This window comes from Mesocricetus auratus, unplaced genomic scaffold (assembly GCF_017639785.1).
Source record: "Mesocricetus auratus isolate SY011 unplaced genomic scaffold, BCM_Maur_2.0 Super-Scaffold_100010, whole genome shotgun sequence".
In the NCBI taxonomy this organism is placed as follows: Eukaryota; Metazoa; Chordata; class Mammalia; order Rodentia; family Cricetidae; genus Mesocricetus; species Mesocricetus auratus.
The window spans coordinates 84,469,262-84,485,081 of record NW_024429194.1 but is presented as its reverse complement, the minus strand read 5'-3'; the positions used below and the strand labels follow the sequence as shown (position 1 = coordinate 84,485,081).

The 15,820-nt window shown below is 57.1% G+C and overlaps 1 protein-coding gene across 3 annotated transcripts in view; it reads left to right on the top strand.

The window, feature by feature from the left end:
• Window positions 1-12,612, top strand: part of Cacna1i (calcium voltage-gated channel subunit alpha1 I) — a 110,873-nt gene extending 98,261 nt beyond the window's left edge. For 2 of the 3 annotated variants that reach the window (XM_040754106.1, XM_040754107.1), the window contains exons 30-37: window positions 1,587-1,665; window positions 2,146-2,267; window positions 3,056-3,436; window positions 3,683-3,829; window positions 4,696-4,899; window positions 5,546-5,711; window positions 7,617-7,813; window positions 8,904-12,612. In XM_040754106.1, the coding sequence (XP_040610040.1) occupies window positions 1,587-1,665; window positions 2,146-2,267; window positions 3,056-3,436; window positions 3,683-3,829; window positions 4,696-4,899; window positions 5,546-5,711; window positions 7,617-7,813; window positions 8,904-9,551 (1,944 nt within the window). In that variant the 3' untranslated portion in view covers window positions 9,552-12,612. The remainder of the gene's footprint in view (window positions 1-1,586; window positions 1,666-2,145; window positions 2,268-3,055; window positions 3,437-3,682; window positions 3,830-4,695; window positions 4,900-5,545; window positions 5,712-7,616; window positions 7,814-8,903) is intronic. The other variant, XM_005067001.4, reaches the window with a different exon arrangement.
• The last annotated feature ends 3,208 nt before the right edge of the window (window positions 12,613-15,820 follow it).

The window sequence follows — 15,820 nt, the reverse complement described above, 5'->3', positions numbered from 1 at the left end:
GACCCACGGGGAAGACTGGATCCTGGCTAGGAAACACCGCCAGCCAGATCTGAGCAGGATGGGAAGCTGAGCTCTGTGGGCCGTGGCGAGGCCAGGCCTTCCTTGGCTATCAGGGCCACACACTGTGACTGGCAGTGTCCGCTAAGTGCTTCTGCATCTTTAATGTCATTAATTAGCCCGCACTGCAGTGTGGAGCGGCTGGGAAGCCTGTCTCTAGAGCAGCCTGAGATCCATGGGGGCTCACTTTATAGTGATTACCTCAGACGCCTCCCGACTCAACTCTCAGGGGCCTTTGGAAGGTCAGGAGGGATTTTCTTTGTAGGGCAGGGATGTCTGCTAGCCACATCCACAGCATGAGGGAAACGCAGTCTCCCACTGATGCCTGGGTTTGAACCGGGCTGGGAATCTGGGGCACCCTGTCCTGTAGGAGCCATGGGACGGGGGTGTCTGCATGTGTAGGAGGCTCCTGGGACCATGGCGTGTGTGATTCCTTCACTAATTCCTTTTTTTTGTGGCCAGCCCTGCGCTGGCCTGTGGGGGCCAAGTCTGATTCATCCTGTTGTGTCCCAGGCCAACAAAGGTCAGTTTGCTGGGCTTGAGTCCCTCACCCGTCACTTGTCATGCAAGTGAGCAAGCAGGTCCTTTGGCTCTCGGTCTCATTTTCAGCTGAGAAATGGGGCAGAAGATGGCACACAGATTCGTGTGAGCGGTGTGTGTGTGAACGCCCACGCGTGAGTGAGGGCGTGGCGCCAAGTGTCTTCTATTATTTTCTACATTACTTTTTTATTTTCTTTTCTATTTTCTCCCTTCCCTTCTCATCCTTTTCCTTCCCCTCCCTCCCTCCCTCCCTCCTTTCTTTCTTTCTTTCTTTCTTTCTTTCTTTCTTTCTTTCTTTCTTTCTTTCTTTCTTTCTTTCTTTCTTTCTTCCTTCCTTCCTTCCTTCCTTCCTTCCTTCCTTCCTTCCTTCCTTCCTTTCTTTCTCCCTTCCCTTCTCCTTTCCCTCCCTCCTCCCTCCCTTCCCTCCTTCCTTTCTTTTTCTTTAGGGCAGGGTCTCTTCCTGAGCCTGGGGCTCACGAACAGCTGGTCAGTGAGCTCCAGAGACCCGCCAGTCTCTGTGCCCGTCAGTGGGGCAGTGCACACCGCTCCACGCAGCTTTTACGTGGCTGCCGACTGACACCAGGTCCCCACGTGTGTGCGCTTTGCCCACCGAGTCCTCTCCCCACTCCCTCATAGGCTTTGGACAAGTGCTATGCTCGTGGCAAAGGCTGTAAGCCCTCGGTTCTTATTCGGTAGCCTGTGACTCACTAGTGTTGCTCTACAGGAGGTTACAAGGGGGCAGCAGACACGGAGCGATACAGAGCCTGGCCCTGCCTCTGTTCCCTGCCTCTGTTCCCTGCCTCTGTTCCCTGCCTCTGTTCCCCTGGCTGGGGTCCTTCACCTCTACCCTCCTGCCCCAGGGATTCCCCCCTTCCCTGCCCTCCTCCAGACCTGGGACTCCTCTTCCCCACTCTCCCCCAGGCCTCCCCCTTCTCCTCTTGAATACCCCTCGGCCTCTGGCCCCCAGCCTAGTCCGTCTCTCTCCACAGGTGGGCAACCTGGGCCTCCTCTTCATGCTTCTCTTCTTCATCTATGCTGCCCTGGGAGTGGAGCTCTTTGGAAAGCTGGGTGAGCAATGCCTAGGCTGGGCTCCTCGGCCTGCCACCAGGTCATTGTGTGGGGCAGTTGTCTCAGTAGCAGGACTCCGCACCCAAACCCAGTCTTAGCATGGGGTATTTTCTGAGGCCCTGGCTCATGAATGTACATCAGATCTGTGTGGCGGAGTCCTGGATTCAAGCTGTCTGGTCTTCTGGGGGGAGCCTCCATCCTCTGCTTCCAGCCACCGCCTGTCCTGAGCCAGGGCTACCCCAATAACAGAGCCCAGCCCCACATATAAGGTCAGTTCCAGAAATCAGGGGTTCCCCCGAGGGGCTGGCTGTCACCCTAGCACCTCTCTCAGGAGCTCATGCCCCTAAGACTGAACCCCCAGCCAGTGTGCCACTTCCTCCAGCCTCAGTTGTCCCATCTGTGGGCTGGGCACAGTCCACACGCATGTGGTTGTAGGGGTGGTGCTGCCGGTGGGCAGGCTGACCGCCTCTCCCCTCTCAGTCTGCAATGACGAGAACCCGTGTGAGGGCATGAGCCGGCACGCTACCTTTGAGAACTTCGGCATGGCCTTCCTCACGCTCTTCCAGGTCTCCACAGGCGATAATTGGAATGGAATCATGAAGGTATTCAGGGGCTAGCCGAGGGGGAAATCAGGTAGTTTCAAGTCTTGGGTGCATGGTGGTTCTCCTGCTCCAGACACAGTGCTCTCTGCATGCCCAGTATCCCGCTGTACACAGGAGAAGAGCCAGGGACCAGAGTTGTTCAGGGACCTCCTTGACTCCAGTGAAATGGAACCGGGCTTAGGTCAGGCAGGACCTTGCTGGGCTGGCCTGAAAAGCAACAGTGAGTGCCTGGGGAACCCCATGCTTCTCAAATTTTCTTGTAGCTCTGAGAGGTGGGATCAAGGGAGTGAAAAGGGCCAGAGCACACTAGATTAGGACCCTAGGGACTTGACTGAAGCTGAGGCAAGCTCAGGCCACCATAAGCTAGAGGAGCATGAAGTCAAGGAAGGCAGCCAGGACTCTGGAGGAGGATTGAATCTAGGCCCGGTGGTGTGCGCGCCTGTGTGTATGTGCATGTGTGTGTGCGCGTGTGTGCACGTATGTGTGTATGTGTGTGCATGCGTGTATGTGCATGTGTGTGCGTGTGTGTGTGTGTGTGTGGGCACACAGGTCTGTGTGTGTGCGCGCATGTGTATGTGTGTGTATGTGTGTGCATGCATGTGCATGTGTGTGCATGCGTGTGTGTGTGCATGCATGTGTGTGCGTGTGTGTGCATGCGTGTGTGTGCACATGTGTGTGTGTGTGTGTGCCTGACTTCTGGTAGCCTTGTAGCCTTGTGTGGAGGTGAGGTGTGTGTCTGGACAGCTGTGCTGGGTGGCACTGAGCCCACCAGCCTGTCCCTGTGGTAGGACACGCTTCGAGACTGCACCCACGATGAGCGCAGCTGCCTCAGCAGCCTGCAGTTCGTGTCCCCGCTGTACTTTGTGAGCTTCGTGCTCACGGCTCAGTTTGTGCTCATCAACGTGGTGGTGGCTGTGCTCATGAAACACCTGGATGACAGCAACAAGGAGGCCCAGGAGGACGCAGAGATGGATGCTGAGATCGAGCTGGAGATGGCCCATGGCCTGGGCCCTGTCCCCGGCCCCGGCCCCGGCCCCGGCCCCTGCCCCTGCCCTGGCCCGAGGCTGCCTACTAGTTCACCAGGAGCCCCAAGCCGTGGATCAGGAGGGGCAGGTGTTGGGGGTGACAACGAGGGCCACCTGTGCCGGCACTGCTATTCTCCAGCCCAGGTGGGCAGGGGTTGAGAGGTGAATGGGACACGAAGGGCTGGACCACAGGGTCAGATGGCAGCTGGGCTGGGAGGTGCCGTACCTTGTGGGGTCCCTCTGTGTTCTTCTCTAAGGTAGGGCGCTCCTTGGATGAGAGGCTCAGTCCCAGGCTGTGGGCACCGAGAATGGGAGGGCAGCTGTGCCTCACCTAATGTCCAGGGACCCAGCCGATAATCCCACCTGTCCCCACCCTGCCCATCTGCCTAGGAGACCCTGTGGCTGGACAGCGTCTCTTTAATCATCAAGGACTCCTTGGAGGGGGAGCTGACCATCATTGACAACCTGTCCGGCTCCATCTTCCACCACTACTCCTCACCTGCTGGCTGTGACAAGTGTCACCATGACAAGCAAGAGGTACTGGCAGCCCGAGAGGAGCTGGCTCGCTGGGAGTCACCTGGGAGTGAGGTGCGGGGGAAGCTGTGGCTCTGGGCCCTAGAAGCACTCTGGTCCTGCTGGTCACAGCGCTTTGTCTGTGAAGCACCGCCCTGTGGTGGGGCCTAAGGCCGGAGTCCTTGGCGTCTTGGCTATAGAAAGTGCGCAGAAGCAATATCTGTTCTTCCTCGTGCTGCTGCTGGGCAGCCAAGAGCCTTGTGTCCCTTCTGGGGCGTTGTGCCCTTGGTGGAGGGGTCACTGGTGCCTATTCTTCCCCAGTGGCCGTGGTCCCCCCTGAGTATCTCAAAACTACTCTGGTGAGCCTTGTTCTGGCCTCCTCGCAGAGGCAGCTCAGCCTCCCCCTGCCCTGCTCAGGGGCCGTCTCCCAGGCTGTTTCCAAGAGCTCCTCCTACACCCCAGCACCTGTGTGCTCCTGGGTTCATTCTAGGACCCGTGGCCGTGAGGTCATCCCCAGGAGCCCCGGGCAGGAGCTGAATACGCAGGTCGCTCAGTTCTCCTGCCCCATGGCTGAGATGGATCCCTCAGGATAGCAGATCTTGCAGGGACATACAGCACAAGTGGCCCTCACAGCCCCAGAGGGGTCACACCCAGTCCAGCTCTGTGGACACTTGGCCTGGGGCAAGCGGACAGCAGAGTTCCATAGCTCACTGTGTCATGGCTACTTGAGTGTTCAGACGCCAAGGTGGCCCACGCAGACCTGGCTTCCATCAGGGGTGGCTCCTGTGCCACCATGTGTCACCCAGGCTGGGATCCTACGCAGAGTGGGCCCACCACCCATGCCCAGCAGGCCTGTGAACCGCTCTGACCACTGCCCCATGTCCTTTCAGGGACCTGTTGCTCAGCGCTCCAGGCCCAGGCTGCCCCATCCCAGCCCCAGGGTGACCCGAGGCCACCACCTCCCCCTGCAGGTGCAGCTGGCTGAGACAGAGGCCTTCTCCCTGAACTCAGACAGGTCCTCGTCTGTCCTGCTGGGGGATGACCTGAGTCTTGAGGACCCGACAGCCTGCCCACAGGGCCCCAAGGAAAGCAAGGTGAGTGGCTAGGAGTCTTCTTGCATCGCCCTCCATGTGTGCGATGCCAGTGCATCTGTCCAGGCTGGGCTCAGGCGGGGTACGGTCTAGGTAATTGAGGCCACATCTTGTGTCAGACACAGATACCAAGTTGCAGGTTGGGGTATCGTGAGCCCATACACCTCAGAGTGGACATCAAGAACTTGTAGAGCTGAGAAAGTCTGGAAAGAGATGCCACAGCCCTCTGCTCTGTCTGCAAGACCCCAGGCAGTGGCGAGAGAGGAAGAACTCCTCTCCCCAAGTATGGATGTGGAAACCGAGTTACAGCAAAGGGAGGGCCCCACCTCATGTTGTGTTCTGGTGCCGTCACCCCGAGTGACTGCTATACCGAGTTAGCATTTGGTTATGGATATGAAGGAGACCAGGTGCTGTGCTCAAGGCCTTAAACATCAGGAAGGGAGGGGGCAGGGGAACCACAGCTGCCTGGAGGCATCCAGGGGGGCTTCCTAGAGGTCAGGACCTTCAACTTGGGGACTGAAAGGTGGTGACTGCTGGTCAGGTGGAGGAGGCCAGAGGAAAGGCTTCCTAGGTAGGGATGGGATCGCTATGCGGGGGCCCTGCCTCTGTCTTCCTCAACTAGGTGATCACCTACCTCCCTTGCCTGCAGGGTGAGCTGGAGCCTCCGGAGCCCTTGCAGGCAGGAGACCTGGATGAATGCTTTTTCCCCTTTGCCAATGCGCCAGTGTCTGCAGGCCCAGAGAGCCTGCTGTGTGAGATGGAGGCCATCCCGTTCAACCCTGTCCAGTCCTGGCTCAAACATGAGAGCAGCCAAGGTGAGGTTGCAGCCTTTCCAGCTCCCCGTACCCCGATCCTTTCCAGCTCCCCGTACCCTGATCCTTTCCAGCTCCCCATACCCCGATCCTTTCCAGCTCCCCATACTGATCCTTTCCAGCTCCCCGTACCCCGATCCTTTCCAGCTCCCCATACTGATCCTTTCCAGCTTCCCGTACCCCGATCCCAAACATCTGCTTCATGAGAGAGGTGGTGGAGGTTTGTTTTTCCTCCGTAAAGAACCAAATGGGTTTCTGACAATTAGAGAAAGATTCAGGCCTGCTACAGTACTGATAAAAGAGCAGGGCCAATGAGCTAAGGATAGCTGAATCCTGGGCTAACGGAAGCGTTGTGCCGAGCTCCCTGTGTTCTGTGATGAACAGGGGACTAGGTTGCTGAGCACAGGGCAGAAGGGAGGCTTGCGGATCATTGGGTTTGGGTAGAGAATAATCTGAGAGGCGTTTGTCACCCAGATATGCACACAGGTGACACAATGACTGGAAGGTTGACATTTTCAATGGCCCTTTGATAAAAGGGTCTCTACCCCACGCCTCCTTGAATGGCTGGTTTGTGTTTAGGGATATGGCAAGGGACTGAGCTGGCTTGCCTGCCACTTGGGCTCCCTCTTGGAGGATGACAAGAATCTGAGTGGCATCACTGGCTGGGTGGGGGAAAAGGAGAAGACAGTCCAATGCAAGAGTGAGCCCTAAGGCCCCAAACTCACCCTAAGATGCCTTCTGGGATGTCTGAGTGACTGGCTTTTCCACAGACCCTCTGTAAAGCCAGTGACCTCTGCTGGGCATGATGACTGGAATGCCAATACCCCAGATTTCCTGATCTCAAAACCTTAACCCCAGGGTCTGACCCCAGGCACATTCTGAGGGAGTGTTCAATTAGTGGTTAATTTGTGCAGCCCTTCAGTGACTTGACAGTTTGCAAGATGGCAGCCCGCACAGCTGCCTGTCTATTCGCATATTCTGAACCCTGTGTTCCTTCTTCCTTCTGTGAGGTGTGGAGGGGACCACAGGCAGAGCAGCTGCTGCTGGCCCTGCCTCAGGTTCCCCCAGCCTGGCCTTGTCCCTTTCCATCCACAGTGGAGCAGACCAGGCTCACCCAGCAGCTTCGGTACCATCAGAGCAAGGCCTGTCACATACTGAAACTCTACCCTGCATTGTCCAGGAGGGGCCCCCAGGCCCAGCTCGGCCATGTGGGGTTGTCAGAGCCCAAGGGATGATGAGTCTTAGCGTGCCTACCGTGTGCACAGTGCTGGCCTGGGAGCTCCATACCTGCTGTTAGCCCTACAGACCTCCTGGTGTCAGTTACTGTTCTCACCGCTGTGACCAAGTACCTGGTGAAGTCAACTTAAGGAAGAGTTTATTTCGGCCCATAGTTCAAGGGTGCAAGCCCATGGTGGGAAGGCTTGGCGGCAGGAGCTCGGGGCAGCTGGTCACATGGCATCCACAGGCAGGAAGCAGGGAGAGATGCACTCTGGTGCTCGGCTCACGGTCTCCCTTGTGTCCTGGGACCCCAGCCTGTGGGATGGTGCCACCCGCAGTTAGGGTAGGTCTTCTCACCTCAACTCACAGACAAGTTCAGAGTACCTCTCTTTGGTGACTCCAGAGCCTGTCAAGTGGGCAGTGTCAACATACCTCCACTGGGTGTGTATGTCTCCATTTCCAGAGGAAGAAGGCCTAGGAGTCTGGCCTGGAGTCTGGCCTGGTGGGCTCTGAAAGCAGGGTTCTGCCCAAATCCAGTCCTTCTAGGAATCGCACAGAAGCGTTTCTTGCTCTCATAGCTTCGAACTGGAGTCTTGCCCAGAGTCTTACAGCCAGTGTTAAGCACCCCGAGTGAGGGCTCTGTGCCCACCTCCTGGGCTGTTCCCAGCACCTCCTCTTCCTCCTCTGCAGCGCCCCCAAGCCCCTTCTCCCCGGATGCCTCCAGCCCTCTCCTGCAGATGCCCGTGGAGTTCTTCCATCCCGCTGTGTCTGCCAGCCAGAAGGGACAGGGACCGGGCATGAGTGCCGGAGCACTGCCCAAGATCGCCCTTCAGGGCTCCTGGGCATCCCTGAGGTCACCAAGTGTCAACTGCACCCTCCTGCGCCAGGTACACACACCTCCTGGACTCTGAAGAGTGTCCTGGAGCCTCGGAGGATGAGCGGGGAGGGCAGTCGAGCCTGGGGAAGTTTGGGAGCGTCTGAGACTTGAGAGGATACCACGACGAATACTTGAGCAAGGCCGGCCTCTGAGGAGCACCTGGGTTGTCAGGGCAGCTGAAACGGGGGCCCTAGCTTGAGACGAGGGTAAGCGTGGCACTGAGGAGGGTCTGTGGGGTGACATGGTGCTGGGGTCAGGGACCACGTCTTGGTGGGTGGTAGGGGTGTCATTGCTAGACTGCTTGCAGATTGCCTGATTGCAGAGGGGCAGGTTGGGAAATGGGGGAAATCTTGGCTGTATGGTCTCCTGTATCAGGACGACGGAGCCACAGCCTCCATGCCTTCTGGGCACAGTGGGCCCCCGGAGCACAAAACAAAAATTCACCAGCACCTTTGGTGGGCCACGTGTAATCCTATACAACAGTGGAGGCTGGCCTGCGGGCTTCCTGGTAATTACTTAGCCAGACAGGGTTAATTCCTGGTTTCACTAGGCTGTGCTCTGCAACAGGTCATGGACCTTGACTCCTTGCCTCCCATGGAGGGCAGTTCAGGGTTTAAAGTGTGTGTCTGTGTGTGCGTGCGTGTGTGCGCGCACACGTGCATGCGTGTTGCAGAAGGAAAGATAGCCAAGCAAATGAGTGCTGCTGGCAGTATAATCTCTGGGGAGGTGAGGAATGGCTGGCTGGAGGCTTACCCAGGAGAGAGGATGCGAGCATCTGGGATGAGGCAGGGCTCCTGGGAGCAGGTCGAAGGGAAAGTAATGCTGGAGGCGCGGGTGGATGAGAGTCAGCTGGCAACTACGAGAGGGTTAGCATCGGGACTAGGAAAGACGGCTCAGGCTGTCCAGGGGCGATAAGGAGCCTGCCGGAGGCTTCTGTGGTAACTGCCCCGAGAGATTCCCGGGGTTGCTGTTGTGACAGAGGGGATGCTGTGGGATCCGCCCAGAAGGGAAGCATCCCGGGTCCTGTCATCAGACTGTCCGCCAAGGACCAGGGAAAGGAGGTGATGCAGGGAGCCTCAACCCTTCTTTCCTCCCTGCAGGCTACTGTGAGTGACACATCCCTGGATGCCAGCCCGAGCAGCTCAGCCGGCAGCCTGCAGACCACACTGGAGGACAGTCTGACACTGAGTGACAGTCCCCGGCGTGGCCTGGGACCACCAGTCCAGGTGCCAGGGCCACGAGCTGGCCTGTCGCCAACCACCCGGCGCCGTCTCAGCCTGCGGGGCCGCGGCCTGTTTAGTCTGCGTGGCCTGCGGGCCCATCAGCGCAGCCACAGCAGCGGCGGCTCCACCAGCCCCGGCTGCACCCACCACGACTCCATGGACCCCTCCGATGAGGAGGGCCGCGGGGGCACAGGTGGCGGGGGTGCAGGCAGTGAGCACTCTGAGACCCTCAGCAGCCTGTCACTCACGTCGCTCTTCTGCCCACCGCCCACGCTGCCACCCCCGGGCCTCACCCCTGCCAGGAAGTTCAGCAGTACCAGCAGCCTGGCGGCTGGACCCGGGCGCCCTGGCGCCACTGTCTCAGCCGGAGGCTTGGCCAGGAGCCCCTCATGGGCTGCAGACCGCAGCAAGGACCCACCAGGCCAGGTCCAGCTGGCTTCGGGCTTGGGCTCCTCAGCCCCTGAGCCACAACCACCTCCTGGGGAGCTGGAGTCAGCTGATGCGGCAAGCAAGAGGAAGAGATGAGAGGCTGCGGGGGCTGCGGGGGGAGCTGCCACCTGCTGTCCGCCCGCCCGCCCCATCTTGCCTTCTTTTACCTCAGGAGCCAGGGAGCAGACAGCAATACTTTGCCTACACCTGGGAGTGGCATAGGGGCCAGCCAGCGCCAGGCCACTGGGCAGGCGACTGAAGAGGGTCTGGGTTAGCTGAGGCTCGTGTGTGGCCCCACCCGTGGCCCTTCCAGTGCATATGCAGATATATACATATACATATATATATACATAGACAGACATATATTTATTTATTTTTTTTACTGAGAGCTTATGAATCCTAGAAAGTGCTAAAGTTGAGGGTGCAGGCCAGGGCCCAGACAGGGGTCTCGGCTGTTGGTTAGCACACAGGCCCTCACAGCACAGACGCTCCTAGTGGGGCATCAGTGGATGTCGTTTCGGGATCTCCCCGAGTTGAGAGCAGCTTGGGAGGATGTTCAGGGCCCAGGAGACAGAAGAGAAGCAATTCAGGGTGCACTTTTTTCCCTTTTAAAGACAAGACGCTGCTAAGATCCCCAACCTCTACCCACATGTCGGGGTGTCAGTCTTGTCCCTCTGACTATTGTGTTGTTGTGAAGTCTTTTGTAGACACTCTTGACACACAAACTTTCTTAGTTAGCCAGCTAGATGTTCTCTTTAGAAAAACCAGGGGGGATTTTAGTCTTATTTCTTAGAGCAGGGTTGGGGGAACAGGGCAGTTCTGAGACTGGGCAGGGGGCTTAGGACACAGGTTATGTTTTGATTTGTGTGAGCATTTTGGGGACAGTTCAAACCCCCCCCAGGAAGGCAGCAAACAGGAATAATTCATGCATGAGAGGGGATGGGTGAAGGGGTCCATGGGACCTGCTTGGCTCACCCAGATTCCCCATGCTCGGGCCGCCAGTCGCACGAGAACTTTCAGTCTTTTATCCTCTGTGAAGTCCTCGAATTGCAGCAGACCTGGGGATTACAGTCACCCACCCCGAGCAAGCTCATCCCTGCCCCAGGGGTGTTTGGGGTAACAGCAAATCTAAAGGGAGCTCTGAGCAGCCCTAAACCCTGGCTGCAGCCTTTCCACACCTCAGCGCCCGTAGTCTCCAGCCAGTTACCCAGACATTCACGTCCTCTGCCTTCTGCTTACCCCTGAGTGTGTCTTACTGCTTAAAGCTGCAGGTAGGGTCTCACTATGGCAGTGCTTCCTGGATGAGCTCAGGACGGGAGTTCTTATTTTATTGGAATGGTTACCCATTTATTAAAAACAACAACAACAACAAAACAGACTGTATCGAGCCTGTGCCTTTCACAAGCTCAGCTCTAGAGAGGGTGGGTTTAAAATCAGTTTGAGCTGGGCGTTGGTGGCACACGCCTTTAGTCCCAGCACTCGGGAGGCAGAGGCAGGCAGATCTCTGTGAGTTCGAGGCCAGCCTGGTCTACAGAGTGAGTTCCAGGACAGCCTCCAAAACAATACAGAGAAACCCTGCCTCGAAAACCAACCAAACAAAAAATCAGCTTGAAGACGAGTGAGGCATGCTGGGGGTGGTGGCCCACTGGGAAGGGCAGTGATGTGGGATGCTCGCCCAGCTCGCCAAGGGTTGCCCTGGGCCCTGCTAAGAGCATGTGTGTCCCTGCTCCCAAATCCTGATTCCACAGAAGTGGGCCTCTATCCAGGCTAGTGAGCAGCAGCTGTGTTGGTAGGCTCTGGCACAGGGACCCCAAGGTCAGGGCACAGTGGAGAAGTAAGGAGGAAAGAGATGTTGAAGGGGTGCTGCCTGCAAAGCCCTTCTTTGAGGTGAGGAGTGGGAAAGTGGTTGTTAAACCCATTTTACACCTGGGTAAACTGAGGCTCTGGGCAAGTGAAGCAGCGATTCTGCCCTGGCCACCTGCGAAGGGCCCTAGCCTGAGCACCCGTGGTTGAAGGGAGGGTGGCTCCAAGGGCGCAGTGTGGAGCTGGCCGTGGTGTAGAGGGCAGGGCCGGGCCCACAGTCTTCGGGCTTTACAGAGGTGGCGTTTGACAGCGTCTAGCACCCTCTGCTCTCCGGGTCCAGCTCAATCCTGAGGGCGCCCCTGTGTGTGCTTATGCGGCTCCTCCACAGCCAGCGTCCTCCCTGCCGTGGCTCTGAGGCTGAGCAGAGGTGCTCAGGCGTCTGCACCCTTACACTGGACTGCGGGGCCCCAGAGCAAGCAGACATGCTGAAGGGTGTTTTAGGGAAATGGGCAAGGTTTAAGCAAGGGACGCACGTCTATACAGAATGATTAGCTGAGCCCAGAAGCACAGAGACTACCTGGGGTGGGCTCTCTAGGCCCAATCCTAGGTATCCGGCCTTGTGTCCGTGAGCAGGGAGTCAGGGACCGGGAGAGCTGTGAGCTGCTGTCAAGATGAGTTGTAATGGGCAAGGATTGGGTGGGTGACCCCTCAACACTGTGGCTTGGGGCTGTGGCCTCAGGCCAAGCCTGTCCATCACCAAAGCACAAACTCCCCCAATCCACAAGGGTCTGGATGTGAGGAGGATGGGGACACAGGTACCAATGTCCTAAGCTGTTAATTTGCCAGGCTGTGTTGCATCTGCAGAGCAGGGTCTGGAGCCAGAGAGAGCCTCCCCTGCCTTCTTGCTATCTCCTGCTCTGGTTCAGGCAGTCGCTCTGAGGAGGGTGAACCGCGAGCAGTACTTGTCCCCAATGTTTCTCTTAGAGCTCCCAGCAACCAGAGGCACCTCCAGCTCCTTTTGCTACTCTGTGTAAGGGCTTGGGATCTTAGAAGTTGCTGTTTAACCCAGACACACATACTCTTTTCTTTTTCTTTTCGTCATTGTGCAATAATCGGTGTCCCTGGCAGAGCTGGGGCCTGGGGGAGGCAGCGGCCACCTTGTCCTGTAAGCCCCCAGCCCAGTCCTGCTGCTGTGGCTCTAACTTCTGGTCACTGTACAGTTTCTACAGTGTGAATGAACTTTCCCCTCTTAGTCGCTGAAGGCGCTGGTCCCTGCTGGCCCAGATGGCCCGGGCGTAGAGAAACCAAGCCGAACCGCCAGCCAGCGTTGTTTTGAATAAAACCTTAGAAACTACTGAGGACTTTCTCTATGTCTTTTCCTTCCCTGCAGGGTTGGGATTGTGCCATCCCCACCCCAAGGGAAGAGTGATGACGTCTTCATGCTGCAGCTGTGGGATCTGGGGTTTTGGGGGATTCAGAGAATCAGGGTCTGGCTGGGACTTCAGGGCTGCTAACCCTTGACACTAGATCCTGGATTCATTGATTTGGTATTATGAGGACTTACAGCTGCAAAGAACAAAGCCTTACTCAAATGGGTTTAAGAGCAAAAGATGGGGGCTGGAGAGACGGCTCAGAGAGAAAGAGTGCCTGCTGCTTGCCTTGGCCACTATTCTATTGCTGTGAAGAGACCCCATGGCCACGGCAACTCTGACAACAGAGAGGATTTCATTGGGGCTGCCTTACAGTTTCAGAGGTTTAGAACATTGTTCTCATGGTGGGAACCATAGCAGCACACAGGCAGACACGGTGCTGGAGAAGGAGCTGAGAATTCTACATCTGGGTATTCAGGCAGCAGGAAGAGAGAGTGGCCCTGGGCCTGGCTTGGGTTTTTGAAACCTCAAAGTCCAGCCCCAGTGACACACTTCCTTCAATGAGACCACAGCCCCTAATCATTCTCAAGTAGTGCCACTCCCTAATGATCAAGCACTCAAATACACGAGCCTCTCAGACTGTCCCTGTTCAAAGCACTACACTGCTCTTGTAGAAGCCTGTGGTTCAGTTCCCAGCACACACGTCAGGTGGCTCTCAGGTGGCTCACAAGTGCCTGCAACTCCAGTTCCAGGGGTCCCAACACCCTCTACTGGTCTATGTGGGTACTGCATGCTCATGGTGCACATAAACTCATGCAGATACACATGTATACTCATAAAAATCTTAAAGAATAAAAGAGCACAAGAGAAGAAAAGAAAGAAGTGAGAGGGAACCAAGGACACAGATGGAAATAATTTAGTGGTTCTAGATTTTAAGAATCCAAGACATAGTGTTGGCTTCAGGTGTGGCTCAATCAAAGGCTTCAGCCAAGTCAATAGGACACAGCCTCTCTACCTCCTGACCTTGTTGTTTCTGGGTTTGTGTTTTCCTCTCTGAGGCCACAAACAGTCCCAGGCTTGAGCTGCCCCATCCCTCTAGCACCTCTCTATGGGAAGCCTGGCCACACCCTAGGGCAAGATCCTCACTTAGCTTTCCTCAGTGTTGACTGGGGAGCACACCATGCCACAGAGACACTGTGCTGGTACTGGCCAGTCCTGACCCCGTGCTCACTCTGGGATTCAGGGCAGAGGTGGCTGCTGAAACATAGCTGTGATGTAACATCTGTGTCCTGCCCTCCTGACAAGCTTCTGGGAACAGTGGCTTCTGATCTTTACCTTCAACAGGAGCCATGGGGCCTCTGATGGACTGGTCAGATGTTGCCAGCTGGGAACACAGGAACAGCCAAGCTGGCAGGCTGAGGGACAGGGTGGACACCTGTCTTTTGAGAATTCTGTATCCCAGCACATGCTCTTCCCTTAGGGGCTCATAAAGACCTGGGGGGCACCAGGATGGCCCCTGAGGACTCTGGAGGTAGGGTGACCCAGACCAGGACCCCTGGTCCATCCTATCTCGTTAGTACCCTTGGTCTCTGCATCTCTGGGGTTTCCTATCCCTTGATTCTGGCAACTTTTGGAAACAACAGAAACTAGTGTATTGTGACTGGGGTGGGGTGGGGTGGGGTGGGAGGAGCAAAGGCTGAGATGTGTGGCTCACTGCCACCCGGACCACCAGACTTGCTCTCAAACCAGTGAGGACATTGGAGCCCCTCTAACGGCCTTCCCTGCTTCAGGCATCTGCCTCATTGCAGGGCCAGGCTTGGTATGTGTGTAGGTAAACGTGTGTTTGCCTGTTTGAGGATCTGTGTACACATGTGGTGGCTGACAGTGTGTGCATGTGTGAGCCTGTGCATGGGTGTGCAGACGCATATGCCTGCCTCAATGCCTCAAGCTAACAGGCCTGGCTTTAGCTTGGTCCAGAAGGAGCCTTACCCCCATTTCACAGATGAAACAAAGCAAGGCACTCTTTAGAGCAGGCTGGGCCCTGAGCCCAAGTATGAGCTCTTGGGATGTGTGACCAGTTCCCCCAAGCTGAGCCTCGTTCCTGGGGCACCTCCCTGATGTAGGTACCATGCCTGGGAGACACCATAATCACAGACCTGCAGACGACTGCTCTGGATGGTCTCTGGGGGCCTCTGATGAGCTTCCGCTTTCCCTCCGCTCCCCTGCCCCTCTCCGGTCCTCGGCTTCAGGAAGCACACCCATTGGTGAGGCTCCTGGGACTCTGAGCGGGGCCTTAATGCCTCCCTCCACCTCCTCTGATGCTAGCCCATGGCCGAGCCAGCGTCTCTCCGGAGTAGCTTTACTCCACCTCTCATCACTGCCGCCCACTCCGGTCCCTTCATCCCCGATGGCCTTGGGCTGTCACACCCTCCCCAGACCTGCCCCCCCCCCACCTCGGCCTCACAGCCCTGAGATACAACCCTGGCCCCTTCTGCCCGTGTCCCCTGCACCCCTCTTCTAGCTCCCCTCTCCTGGGTAGCCCTCTCTGCCCCTTGAGTCCTGTGTTCCAGATTCAGGGAGACCTGTTAGACTAATGCAGGGCTCTCTATGTCTTCGCCATCTGACTTGTGTGGGTACTGCCATGCTACGATGGAATCTCAAGTGCTGGGATTCACTTCCCAGGCTTCCCCCATGCGCAGCTGGGGCTCCCAGAGGGCTTTGTTTCTGTGCCTTGGAGGACAGCTCTGGCCTGGACCAGGTGGGCGTCAGGTGGCATTTGTATGGGTAGCTGGATGTATGGGTGATGAAGGGAGGAGGAACAAACAGGGACAAGGAGGTGTGGCTATCTGGCCAGGGAGGGTTGGTGGCAGCACACCCACCTTTAGGGCCAGCACTCCAGGTGGCAAGGACTGTGTGGGCTGAGGGGAGAATGAGGAACTGGCTAGTTGGGGCAGTAGACATGTAGGCCTGCCAGGACTCGTCTTGTTGAGGTCCCACGTGTGGGGTTGTGGACAGACAGTCGCCGTGTGCCACTGTATCTCTCTCTCCACCTCTAACGCTCCTTTCGGTTCCATATCATCTCAAGGGCCTCCACCGTCTGCCTGCTCCCTCCCTCTGCGGGCGGCAGATGCAGAAAGCCATGTACGAGTGCAGGACCAGCCCATTGAGCTGCCAGGGTAACAGCCGATGTGA